The sequence below is a fragment of the Onychostruthus taczanowskii genome, unplaced genomic scaffold (genome assembly GCF_017590055.1).
Source record: "Onychostruthus taczanowskii isolate IOZ18803 unplaced genomic scaffold, ASM1759005v1 scaffold3, whole genome shotgun sequence".
Taxonomy (NCBI): Eukaryota; Metazoa; Chordata; class Aves; order Passeriformes; family Passeridae; genus Onychostruthus; species Onychostruthus taczanowskii.
This window is the reverse complement of record NW_024500349.1, coordinates 15973261-15986918: the sequence shown is the minus strand read 5'-3', so window position 1 is coordinate 15986918 and position 13658 is coordinate 15973261. Positions and strand designations below refer to the sequence as shown.

At 39.1% G+C, this 13658-nt stretch overlaps 1 protein-coding gene across 5 annotated transcripts in view; it reads right to left on the bottom strand.

Moving 5' to 3' along the window:
- The window catches only part of DIP2C (disco interacting protein 2 homolog C), a 310628-nt gene that overhangs the window by 74370 nt on the left and 222600 nt on the right, over positions 1–13658 (bottom strand). For all 5 annotated transcript variants that reach the window (XM_041408487.1, XM_041408489.1, XM_041408488.1 and 2 more), the window contains 7 exons: positions 5950–6073; positions 5223–5332; positions 3789–3891; positions 3345–3409; positions 1465–1558; positions 1228–1347; positions 81–195 (listed from right to left, as the gene is read on the bottom strand). In XM_041408487.1, the coding sequence (XP_041264421.1) occupies positions 81–195; positions 1228–1347; positions 1465–1558; positions 3345–3409; positions 3789–3891; positions 5223–5332; positions 5950–6073 (731 nt within the window). The remainder of the gene's footprint in view (positions 1–80; positions 196–1227; positions 1348–1464; positions 1559–3344; positions 3410–3788; positions 3892–5222; positions 5333–5949; positions 6074–13658) is intronic.

Here is a 13658-nt window from a genome sequence, read left to right as displayed (position 1 = left end):
TTTTTTCTTCTTTTTTTTTTTTTTCCAAATTACCAGACATACACATTAAGTGGATCTGTTTTCACTGGTGTGACACATACCTTCGAATAGCCACAGTGAGAGCTTCTGGTGAACTAGCACAGGGACAAATGACCTCCTGCCTTAGACCTTTACTTTGGAAGACATTGAGAAATGCATCACAGGAAGAAATGGACCCTGGGGTAAAGAAAAAAAAATATTCAGAGAGAAAAATAATTTTATTTCTGAAGTGATGCTATTTAAACTGCAAATTTACTGTTTAATATATAGGCTTTTCAGGAAAAATCATTTAAAAAGGATCCTTGTCCACTGGGAAATGCATTATAGCTGCTACAACTATCTATATATGTATGTATGTATGTATAAGCAGTTGTCTATATGTGTACAGGGAATAAAGACTAATTTTTAAACATGAAATCTTTTCATTATGCTTACATAGAAAAGCCATTACTGCTAGATTTACAGTATCAATTTCATTGCAGTGTTCATTTTTATGATGAGGGAGGTTATGGATTTAACAGAGAAATTCCAAACAAACTACTGCAAACAAGCAGAACACCTCTATGCTGGTATCTTAATATAGATATTATATATCTTATATAATACAGAGAATAATATAATATAATATAATATAATATAATATATAACATAATATACATTATATTTCCATATATTAATATTGATATATTAATATAATAGATAAATATATATTGCATTATATAATACACAATATATCTATCTTATATCTTATATAATACAGAGAAACAGCTTATGCTGTTAATTGCCATGAAGTGATTCAGATGTGTTTCTCTAGAGTAGCTTAAGTATTCCCCTAAAATTCTCAGTTACTTCTGCAGCTGAGAACTGTCATTCAGAGGAAATGTTCTCATCCTTTCTATAGCTTAAGCTCACCATCGCTTCAGCTTTTATAGGTTCATTCTTTATACATGACTGTGATGTTAAACAAAACTAGATTTACTGCAACTTACATTACATGGAATATCAAGTTTGTTTCAGGACGAGCTAAAGAAAAATATACTTTGAAAAGAATCCCAGATTGATTACTGGTTCCACAAATGTCACCCAGTTTGTAGTAGACAAAATGCATGTTTTTCAAATATTTTAGCTAAGATGGGTGAAGACTGAAGCTTTAAGTGCAAGAGAGAAACCCCTTCCAGTCCTGTCCTGTGCTGGGGCAGCAGAGCTTACATGGGTTTGCACCATCAGCCACTATCAGCATCCGCAGCGAGGAGAGGTTGATGTCCCTCTGGTCTCGGTGTGCCACCAACGCCCAGTGCATGTCTCTGGACTTCACACAGGCAACTTTTGCTGCAACAGCAATGAGAAAATTACTAACACACCATAGAAAAGCTAGACAGCTGTGTTATCAATTTGCACTTTTGATTTTGACTATCAAGCAAATTTTTTTATATTCTTGTTCCTTACCTTTGTATTGACAGACTTTTTGTATCCATGACAGAGGATTCACTTTCATTAAAGAGTATGGAATACTTATGACATGCATCATGTTCATGACACTCTGAAATCAAAAACATACAAAGGTTTGATACAAAAATTGTGGCAACTACTCATGTTGTGTTATGGGCAGGGGCATCTATGCAAAACACTCTGTTCTGGCATTCATCTTTTCCTATCCAGCTACCCACAAGAAGATGAAACAGACACCCATTTTCCAATGCTTTAATTAAAGATTAAGGACTTATACTAATCAGATAGTAACTTTTATGCAGTACTGAAAAAGAACATTTTCTTTCTATTCATATTCAAAGAGGTTCACTCTAAATAGAAAAAAATTAAAAATAAAACATTGGGTGAAGAATGTCTACATGTTTACTATGTAGATAATATTATCCCTAAGCCTGATAAACTGCCATATATATGAACACTGTACTAAAAAGGACAAAAGCAGTAAGACAACTGTCTATGGAAATCCATCTCTGGGAAATATTAAAAGCTTCCAATGGTAGTAGAGCACAAATTATTTAAAAGACAGGAGACAAAGAAATTGAAATCCTATACTAAGCAGAAATCCATTTATTTTAACAGAAAACAAATGAAGGAGGTTTTAGTCCCTCTCTAGGTGAGCTAATGCCAGTATTTTCAACAAGGCCATGAAAAGTTCCAGGAAAAAGCAGCTGAGTGAAACCAATGACAAACCCAAAGCTGATCTCTCAGTCTGAGCTCATCAATTGCATTAGAGATTTCTCAGTTAAACAAACACCCTGTAAATGAGCTGCTGCTTTACTTTTTGTTAGCATTTAGAAATATCTCCTCAGGGCAACATGATTCCCCTCATAGCAGCTCAGGTTAAATACAGTATTTGTTTTGGAAAACCTAGGTTTAAGAAAGGTTAAGTGTCCCAGTGGATTAGTCATCTAAACACTTGGAGAACTGCAAAAGATATAACTATCTTTTATCCTTTCAGTCTGGTACAAGCATAGGCACAGGAAAACAGGCAAGTACTGAAAAAAATGAAGTTAAGAACAAGATTAATAGCAAAGGAAGGCACAGAAAAGCTCTATTAGACATTTGCTTTCAACCAGTGATAAAGATGTTCTTTTTAACATTAGACACTTATGGGTGTTAAGCCTAATAATTTCTGCTGCAGAAATATTATTACTGCACTTTGATAGTGAGAACAGCGTAACACTGCATGGGAAAAACATATCAGATCACTGGGAATCCTGGGGATCCCCAAAATCATGGGACCCCCAAACAATGACCCTTCAAGACTTGACATCTGTTCTTAAAATGATCAGTGAATAGTAAACAATTTGTCAGTCACTGATTGCAACAGCACCTTAAGAAGCAATCCTTAAAAATACGTCAATTGTCTCCATGTCAATTGAGGAAGACATTCCAACATCAAGTAAAAAATTAATGCAATTTAAAGTATTGGGAATATTTAATGTTAGCAAAAACATCTGTTGGTGGGAGTTTTGATAGGGAAGCTAGTCAGGAGCAATAGAACTATGCCACTGGATCATATCCCTACAGAGGAAAATACTAATTTGATTTGTTTCTGCTATAAAGTTTGATCTCAAAATCACATAAGAGATAACATGATAAGAATGGGATCACAATATTTGACATGATACATAAAAATACATTGACATCTTTCCCATGCTCAGTATGGGTAAATGCACCAGGAGAAGATCATGGGTTTAAATGACATTTACTTTGCTTTCAAAGCAGAAAAAAATTGTATTAAAAGAAACTGTAGGACATCCCAGTTTGTGACAGCACTAAGCATATTAAGTTAGTTTATTTTCATATACTCAGAGAGAATAAAAAAACATACTTACTGTAAGAATTCCATGCCATAAACCAACATCCTTCTTGAAATCTAGTACATTCACAATTGTTTCAGCTGTCCAACAAAAACAAAGCAGAATTTATTTTTTAGAACATGGAATTGACCCAAGGCAAACCCACTCAAAGGAAGGAAGCTTCAGTATAACATGACTGATGATCTCAAAGGTTAACTTTCAAAGTAAATCTCCACTGCAGGATTTATATTGGTTAAGACATTATTTGTACCTCTCCTACAGATATTTTAAACATGAACATATTTCCTGGAACAAATAAAAAAAAAAAATCATGTTTTTAAATCTAGAAGCCTTTGGCACCAGACTTTGTAAAACATAATATAGATTGATGAGAAATAAATGACAATCCCCACTTGATTTTAAGGATGATGTACACTGATGATGTACGCATGTTTTAAGGATGATGGGCACACTCCATACCTTCTGTGTAGCCACACGCCTGGGTCAGAGCTTGGCAGTGTGTCAGCAGTGCAATCCTTGTCACAGTTACACCAAGAACACTTCCATCTTTACATGTTTTGTACTAAAAAGAAATAAGCAGGGAAAGCCAATGTGAAAGAATTGCCATAATTCCATTATTTAATAGCTATGTTTAAAGTGTTTCCTCTGCAGTTGAATGATGGACACATATAGCTAATGACTCTATTTTAAGAAGGCAGCAACACCAGGAAGTTTGGAGGCATTTCTTTGTTAAAAGACAATTTTTTTAGGCTTTCTCTTTTGACTGAAGATTCCCAGGTTTGGTATCTGAAATCCATGTGTTGTTTGAAAACAGCCATTATGGAAACATAACTCTAACAATTCTGATCGTGTCAGTGACTAATGGACTGGCTAGATTTAGCAGAGAATAACCTAGTTCAGTCTGTTCAGTGTTTACATGTTTGATTTTATAGGCCAGCCACTAAACCCCAGCTTCTCCCTTCTGCATCTTATAAGGCATGTGATAAGAGCTGACTGCAGAATGCTTGCTGGGTGCTGTGAAAATAATCTATATGTATACAGTCTGAAAGACACAAGCTCTTTGATCAGAAGAAGGTCATACTCATGAAAAAGCAGCAGAAAATAGGTGGGAGGCCATTGGTGATTATTGAAATAATTTTTGTAACTTTTTTTAAGTGTCTGAGAACTATCAGGGGCAGATAATAAATTAAACATTTATCTTTCTCCATTATGAAGATAATCAGCAAGATTGAGAGTGAAGACATCTCTGCTTCTCTAGCCCAGTGTCCTGACTGCACAAAGACAGGAAACACCTTTGGTCCATTCACTTGCACTTAGTCCCTTTGAAGAATAATTTAAATTCAATATTAATACCACTGAATTCAAAGCATTTGAGTCTATGCAGAAGGGGGAGGAAATGATGGGAAAAAGAGGAGGAAAATTAAATTCAACAGCATTGCTAACCTTCCCTTGCTGATGCTGTTCTTGGGAGTGTGACTCATAAAGCAGTAAGTGACAGGCAAGTATTTGAAGAAGAAATTCTTTCTTTTTCAAAGGGTCTGAAGGTTGTGATATGAGAACTGAAGCTTCACTGTGAACCTTGTCATCTATCCATCCCAAGGCTAGTGGGCAAGCCCACACTGAACAGAACTAAGATTGCACAAGGCAAATATAATATAACACTGCTACAGCCACATAAAAATTTTAATGTTAGAAACACCCAGAATACAATTTAACATTCCATTGACTTTTCTGAAATCAGTATTGGTCAAATTTATTAAACAACATTACTTATTAACAACCTAAAGCAGGATGTTCTTTGCTTCTGTGACTGCTGAATGAATAATGATGTTTACTTAATCCAGAGTGCCATATGTAATGATTTGAGGAGAAGATGCATCTTCATTAACTCACCTCAATGTAAGCTGTGTCATTGTTGGCATCCTTGATGTGTGGGAACCAGTCACGAGGTGGCTTGGAGAGGTGTTTAGACTCAGTGACAAACCACAGCAGCTTTGGCCAGCCTGAGGTACAAACAAAAGCCAGCTTCCATTGAGTTTCTGCTGGATAAAACAAGAAAAAAGCCTTCCCTGCCAGAGTTTTATTCTTGAAAATCTGGGTCACCATTACCTAAACATTGCTTCATTTGAACCTCAGTGTAGTATGGGAAAGAAGATTTTTCAGATCTGCTTTCTTGACACAGCTACTGAGGTGTTTTTAGGCAGTCCCTGAGGGAATGTCTGGGCAGTTTAAGCTGTTGTGGACCTCAGCAGTTTCATTAACACTCCCCTGTCAGAAGTTACTGCCCCTACACTTGACTGAAGGAGTTAATCGTATGAACACTTCTCATCCACTACAGTCCTAAGTCTGTTGGTTGAATTTGTGTGGCCACAGATGGTCTCAGCAGCCTGGCTGAGCCAGCAGAGAACTGCACTGGGAGCACTGGTGCTGCTCTCCATCCATGAGGCTGGCACAGTCATCACTGCCAGTGACACACCAGGACAGCGGTGTCCCAGCAGCACGCCTGCTCCTGTAACAAGGGCTTCACCCTAGGCCTGACCCTCACCCACAGCCATGAAATAAGTGCAGTTTATTGTAGTAAATGACCAGTGAGAGCCATGATAAGCTAGGGCTAGGTTACCTTTAAACTGTGGTATCTCCCCTGTGGGGCTTTTAGGCAGTCCTTTATGGCATGCATCGCTGGTCAAGGCCACAGTAACTCCACAGCTTCCAAGCAAAAAGCCTATTTGTTGACTTCCTGCATCCTAAGAGATGACAAAGTACAGAATTGATTAGAGGTGATTACAGGCTGAAAGCACTTTTGTTCTCGGGCACATTATCTTGAGAGGAAAACAGTCTCTTTCCTTTAAATTGATTTCCTTTTAGTTGACTATCAAAACTCATCTGTACATTGACAAAGGAATTCCAAAGCTAGGTATCCTCTTGTCTGTAGCAGCATAAATCATAAAGACAGTGAAAGCCATCAGACGGCATATGCTCTTGCATCTCTTCAGAAATGACAAGTGGCTGGGAGGAATGCCTGATCTGACAGAGGATTGTTCCACCCAGAGGGATCCCTGGAGAAATTGCCAGACAGGACCCTCATAAAGTTCACCAAAGGCAAATCCAAAGTCCTGCACCTGTGGAGGAACAAACCCCTGTGCCAGAATGGTCTGGAGAGCAGCTTTTTGTGAAGAACCTGGGGGTCCTGCTGGACAGCAAGCTGAGTGTGAACCAGCAATGTGCCCTGGCACGAGGAAGAGGAAGGCAAATGGCATCCTGAGCTGTGTGAGGCAAAGCTTTGCCAGCAGGCTGAGGGAGGGCATCCTCCCCCTCAGCACCAGAGAGGCACATCTCCACTGCTGGCACCAGTCCTGGGCTGCCAGGCAGAAGATGCAGAGCTACTGGAGAGAGTCAGCAAAGGGCCACTGTGATAATTAAGGGACTGGAGCCTCTCTCCTAGGAGGAAAGAGTGAGAGCTGGGACTGCTGAGCCTTGAGAAGAGAATGCTTAGGGAGGGATCTAATCAATGTGTGCAAACACTTGAAAGGAGGGTGTGCAGGAGATGGAGCCAGGTTCTTCCCTTACTTTGCCCAGTGACAGGACCAGAGGCAATGGACACAAACCAAAACAGAGGAGACTCCCTCTGACAATCAGGAAACACATTTTTACTGGGAGGGTGACTGGCACAAAGCACCCAGAGAGGTTGTAGAGTTTCCATACTTGGAGATATCCAAAAGCTACCATGGATATAGTCCTGGGCATCCTGTTTGAGCAGGGAAGCTGGACTAGGTCACCTCCACACATTTCTGCCAACCTGAACCATTCTGTGATTTTGTGACAATTCTAGGAAATCATATGGATTACAGATGCTTCCACCTGGAGAAAGCTTTCAACCATTAAGATGTTATGATGGGTGTACAGTGGTGAGGGTTTCCCTATTTATGCTGATCTAACCTGATTTGTCAATAACCATTTCATTGAGTAGTTACAGGCACATTTCAGGAGCACTACATACAGTCAAGTGCCCATTAGAGTGAGCTCATTACATTTTACTTTCATCAAGGGGATAGAAGCAGTGAGATTAAGAAGTCATGTAATGATTTCCCAGTCTAGGCCATAGATGTTCTTTAGGAGATGCTGTGCTTCTACAGCATTACATCTGCTTTATGTATAGTGTCTTGTCATTACTTTTATAAACTTTACATCCCTCCAACAGGCTCCTCAACCGAGCAAAGCCTTACATGTAAATGCATATAGGAATATTGACCCTTTCTCCACAGAATTATTCTACTGAAAACCTCCTAAAGAAACTCAAAAAATCAAATTAAAATATCTTTCAAATCAACCATAGAGCACACTCAACAATGGAAACAACCAGAAATACGGAACAGTTGCCTTAATCTATTGATTTCTTCAAAGCAAAATTGTATGATGGAAAGAAAGCCTCAGAGCCTAACTGACTAATTCTTAATGCAATTTTTATATAGTCAAAAAAAACCCATCTAAAGTGGAGAAGTAATGAGAACAGAGAAAAAAGCAAAAGCCTATCCATACCACCTCAAAATATGCATATGGCAGCAATTATCAGAACTTTGATAGCTGAGCAAGCAATGTGAGACAATTAACTGATCTGTCAAAGTCTATCCTATATAACTGCTCCTATCCAGAACTATTGTATTTGCTTTTGCTTACTATACCCAGAATGCTTATAAAACCAGGAAAAAAAATGAAATGTCATTTTTTCAGCAAGGCTTTTTAAACTTAAGCTTGTGTATCATCTTTGTCCATATAAAACCAGACAATGAGAGTATTCTTTGAACAACAGAGAATAATACTGGTGTCTCCATGAACAACACTTTGGGGAGCATGTTGTTGGCCCCACCACACCTGCACCAGTGGGGCTTCCAGGACTTAATGGGCTTTGTCCAGCATTAATTACTGTCCTCACTGACTCTCATGTCAGCTGCTCCACATCTCTTTTGTCAAACCTATGGGCCAAGCACTTAGGAAGATCTAATCCTGGTTCCACATGAGGATGAGACCTGTCTCCACTCTTGGAGTCTGCTCAGGGGAAGGAAATGTGGGTGCCTGAACAGTGCAGGAGGGATGGCTGTCCTGAGGCTCCCTCAGAAGGAATGGCAGGAAGAGGAAGGCTGGAGTGTTCCATGGAGAACACCACTCCTTGGTCAAGACAGCTTCTGAGACCTGCTATTCTATCATCTATAAAGGGAGGTCATGAGTTCCTTAAAATATCAGAGTCATACTACCATTGCTCAAAATTTCTCACTAAATTTAATCTAATAAATGCTTGCTAATATATGTATGAATTTCTAACTACCAATTTAAAAAGGCATATAAATTTTATAATTGAATGCAGCAATGGCATTGATCTCAATTTTAAATTACAATTTTGTTGTAACTGTGTATCCTATAAAAGACTGCTACAAACTGCTTCACCACTATATCAAGAAAATGCCAATTCTCAAGCAATGAAATTCCAATTAATGCAGAACTTTGTAAACAGAAATTAACCTAACGAATTGCATTAAGAAATCTAACACAAGGAAACTAGTAGAAAGTGTGGACCCTCAAGCATCAGCATACCACGGCACTGGGGGATGCATCAGCTAAGAAATCACCTGTCAAACTCTTCTCCCAGCAAAAGAACACAACAGAAAAAAGAAACTGGTATTAACAGTGTAGAGTTTTTTAGATAACACAAGAAAGAATGTCTGTGCTCTCTCTGGTCTGTCTAATGTCTAACTGTCTTAGAGGATGTCCACATAAATATTCATCATTCACTTGTAGCAGTTCACACACATACATAGATTTCTTAATACGATCTCTTCACTTGTAACAGTTTGTAATAGCACACTGATTTCCATCAGGACAGTCCACCTCAAACAACATTAAAATCTTCACCCTATTCTTTTCTGAACAGATATTCTTTCAATTGTAAGGAAAACATGGCTGAACAATCATGTGATGTAACTCTGCCACAGGCGATGGGAAGAATTTCACCAGGCATGGGCAGTGTGTTTCACAGACTTTCAAATCCCACACCATGCTTTGGTGGCCACAAACCCTGCCTTGCAAGACAAAGGCAAATCAAGATGCTGAAGCAGAGGTGCTGTGAAAGACACTCTTCTCAAGGGCCACAGGAGCTCCAGTTGAGGATTTTGCAATATGAACCCAATGAAGCTTTCTGGAAGTCTCCTACTTGGTGTCCATCAATTACACCTTCAGTCTCAGTCTCTCACACCTCATAACTAGTTATCCTCACCTTCTGCCTGCTGCTGGTGGCTCCATCCTGACCCAGAATCTAAAACTACTGCAGAGAACAGAGACATGAAGAAGGGGTTGACATCCCTTGCCCTATATAGGTTTTTCTGTGATAACTGGTGCCCCACAGAAGAACTTGTTTCTAAACTACTCAAGTGGTGCTGGGCTACTGGACTGACAGCCAGGAGGTCCAGGAGAAGATTTGAAACCCTTTCACATCCCACAGACACACCACAATGTTCCTCACACACTCAACCATGTCAAGACAACAGTCTTTGCAGCTCCTCACACCTCAGCATGACAGGCCCAGAACAGTGAGGAGCTTGGGCAAAACTTGTGTTTGAAAAATGAAGTTTGACCTAAAAGTGCAACCCTTTGCCTGAGGCTATGAAAGCTTACATGTGGGCTACAAAAAGGGCTACTGACTTTAAGGGTAATGATTATTACAGATTTGACAGACAAACTATTGGCCTGCCTTTTGAGTAACGTGAAATGAGTGGTTGCAATGGTGAAAACTACTTTATAAGTTGCAAAGAGACACAACTAAATAATATTCTGCCAAAAACCCCAAATCCTCTTCCCCTCTAAGTAAAATCATTCTCCTACCATGAGGGAATAGATTTTCAGGACACACTGGTTTGTCAGAAGTGTTACTTGCTATTTTGGTTATCTGCTACTTGGCAACCCCCCACTTGCCATAAACAATTTATTTTGCTGAATATTGTGGGGGTAGGAAAAACCTCAGTGAGGAGACCAGGTGAAACAACCGAATGCAGTCCCAACTGCAGACAGAGATGCTCATTGTCAAATCCTCTACAATTCACAGTTTGAAATAACACCTAATGCAGGTGGAAGGCAAAACACAGAGCTGAGGTATTGTAGCATGAAGTTTGAGACCAATTGATGACTTTGGAACTATCACTTTACATTTCGTGAAGGCACAGCGCTTGCTGGGGTATGAAAATTTAGGTGTGCATAGCTTTAGACTATGTCTGCACACACCTAGAGAGATCAATCTTTCAGATGAAGCAAGCCTGAAATCCTCTCTGCTGTAGGCAGCCATTCAAAGTTCTCCAAAGACTTTTATTAAAGGTTCCCTAAAGGTTTTCACCAGTACTTGGAGGCAAACTGTCTTCTTCCTGCTGCAAAGTGATAATTCATTGTCAGGATAAAAAAATCCCACGTGTGGTAGCATTTCAGCCTGCTGTTAATGTCATTTCTCTAATGCTTTGTGAGAGTATCTGTGTGAAGGAAAACAGTTATGATCCTGTCTCCGTGAGAGAGAGTGCATGTCCTTATCTAATAAGGAAGGAAGAGACAGTCTGTGCAAAGGTTGGCCTGATAAAGGTTACTTCTGTTCACTTGCAAATCCCAGACTGTTTTCAAAATGAGAATTATGTGGTGGAGCATCATAGACTGAACTAATCTTGTTTTCTGTTGCAATGCTTATTTGAGCTCCAGTGCCCTTTGCTAACAAAAATTTGCTGGTAAAGAACAAACAGGGCAATGATCAGATGTAAAGGCCAAGCATCACCAGTTCTGAGCCAAAAGAGGCATCAAGGAAACCTTATTTTTTTAAAAAAACACAAAGACCTTAGTGCAGACACAATTTTCATACCCAGCTTTAAGATGAAGAAATTAACTCTCTCCTCAGACAACAGCTTTGATATCTGCCTGCAACTTGCATGTGAAATCTGCAACTATGAGCAGCTTAACATCCAAAAATCTTAATAAAAGCGAGACAATGGTTATTTTTGGCAGTGGACACTGCATGAAATATGATATTCTCTCCAGGAAATTACCATTTCCTAACTTGAAAATATAATAAGGAAACACAGACTTCAAAGGATCTAGGATTCACTGTGACAAACTGAGCAAGGATTGGTGCTCCACTGCTGAAGAGTGTGAAGAGGGATGGACAAGCACAGGGCTTGCAGGGCCCAGCAGTTTGCACAGGGGGCTCAGGGGTCTTACATTCCTTGGAGGGACTGGAAGATTATACCACTGAAAAGAGTACATGAAACATTTTGTACGTATTTTAAATCCAGAGGAGAAAGATATTCATTATCAGAAGATGTTCAAAAGCATGTAGAGGTCCAGTGTTTCTGGCACACTACAGCCCTACAATGAGTAAAGCTGAGAGAAAGCAAAGCTCATTTTATCTCGAGCCCTGAAACACTAGGAAAGATGTCAAGGTGTATTTCCTTTGGACTAGAATTCTTCTTTCAAAGAAAGCTATGACTGGGACAATTTCACTGTCTTGGAAGAGATATACCTCCCTGGCTACTGTAAACTTTAATAACTTCTCAGGCTTTAATAAAAAGAGCTCCTCAAAAACAGTTTTTACCCTGTATGAAGCATCCTTTAAAAAAACCTCAGGTTCCTGGAGTGGGTCTCTCCAGATTTTCTATGACAATACACAATTCTTCCAATCACACTCTGAGAGCCAGCATCTGGAAAAGTACAGAAATGCCTGCTGGAAGCACACATAGCACTAAATCTAATAGGCTAGGAAATAGCATTTTGAGTGAGAAATTAATTTTTACATGCTTTCATGTCACACACACCCTGCTACAAATTCTGCCTATGATAAGGAGGCCATGAAGATCTGTGAGGGTTAGATTTCTTCCTATGTTCACAGCATGTGACTGAGCATAACTGTGAATGTGCTTGGAGGACAAAAATGTTATTTTTAGATTAAAACTGATTAGCTCCCCTGACTGTATCAGAGCAGAATAATAATATTTTTCACGGCGCCGATCAAATGGAAAAAAACACTGACCTAAAAAATATAAAGAAAAAGAAATCAAAACCTTATTTTAAAATCTTTTCATGAGGGACATAGTAAATCACTGTTTCAACTGGAACTCAACATGCTGAAACTCCCATCTCATCTACTTTGACAGCACATTCTACAATATAGTTTGTAACTCACATCATATCACACATGCACTGAAAGGGTTTGTAACACTCCAACTTCAGACTGGATTAACAAAAGTGGCAGTTCTGAAGGAAGAGATACTGTACAGGACACATTGTTTGCTAATGTTTGGGAAACATAAGCAAATTTTGAGAGAGGGACACCATTCTGAGAGAAGAGAGCCTAGAAATGAAGGGATGAGAATTAGCTCTAAGAATTTTGGGAAGTGTTGATGCTAAAGGCATTGCAATGGTACTAAATTCAGAGAAAGGAGGAGAAATAAAAATTCTGCTTGTTCTATTGTTACAATGACTGCAGAATCTCTGACTGCTGCTTTTGGAATGAAGAGTTGGTTTGGGATTTTTGTTTTTAATTTTAGATCGGATGTCCCAAATCTACAGAGACAAAACCATGCTGCAGGAATTCAAATTTCCAATTTTTCTTTGCCAAACACTAGGAAGCTTTCTGGGAATAACACTGGAGAATGCTGCATGGCTGCTGGATGTTCAGACAATCCATCCCAGATGCCAGGTCACACATCCCCTGAAGTTCTGGGGGTATTCTAGGTACTCTGTCAACATAAAGGCGGGATGCAGAAGGAAAGAGCAAGGCAAGATGGGCCTTCACCTAGTAGTGAACTGGGAAAAAATCCTGTCAAAATCTTGAAAAAATAACAGTTATACTAAAAACAAAAAAGAGAATACACACAAAATCTATATGCTGGCAAAGCAGAAGCTGCTACTTCCATGTGGGTGCAGATGTCTGCACAGTAGTCTGTAAGGCAAAAGTCTACCTGGCTGCAAAAAATACTGCTCAGTTTTAAATTGCCAGGGACAAAATCCTGCACAGAGCTGTGAAAAACTCCTTTTTATGAAAATGCAGAACTGTATTAAAGCTGTGAGTACAAACTTTAAATATTAAAAATGGCTGCTAATATAACTACCTGAAATAGCTCATCCTGTATCAGCTTGTTATTCTGTAAGCCTATAGTATAATATAAAATATAATTGCTGGTCTATTTGCTAGTTCACATCTCTGTCTTCTAAAAAGCAACCCAAAAAATGTCCACTGCCAGAATGTACTGAAGCATGCAGAACAGAGAACAAATAATGGGAAAGCATAAACTAACAGTCTAGGCCATTGTG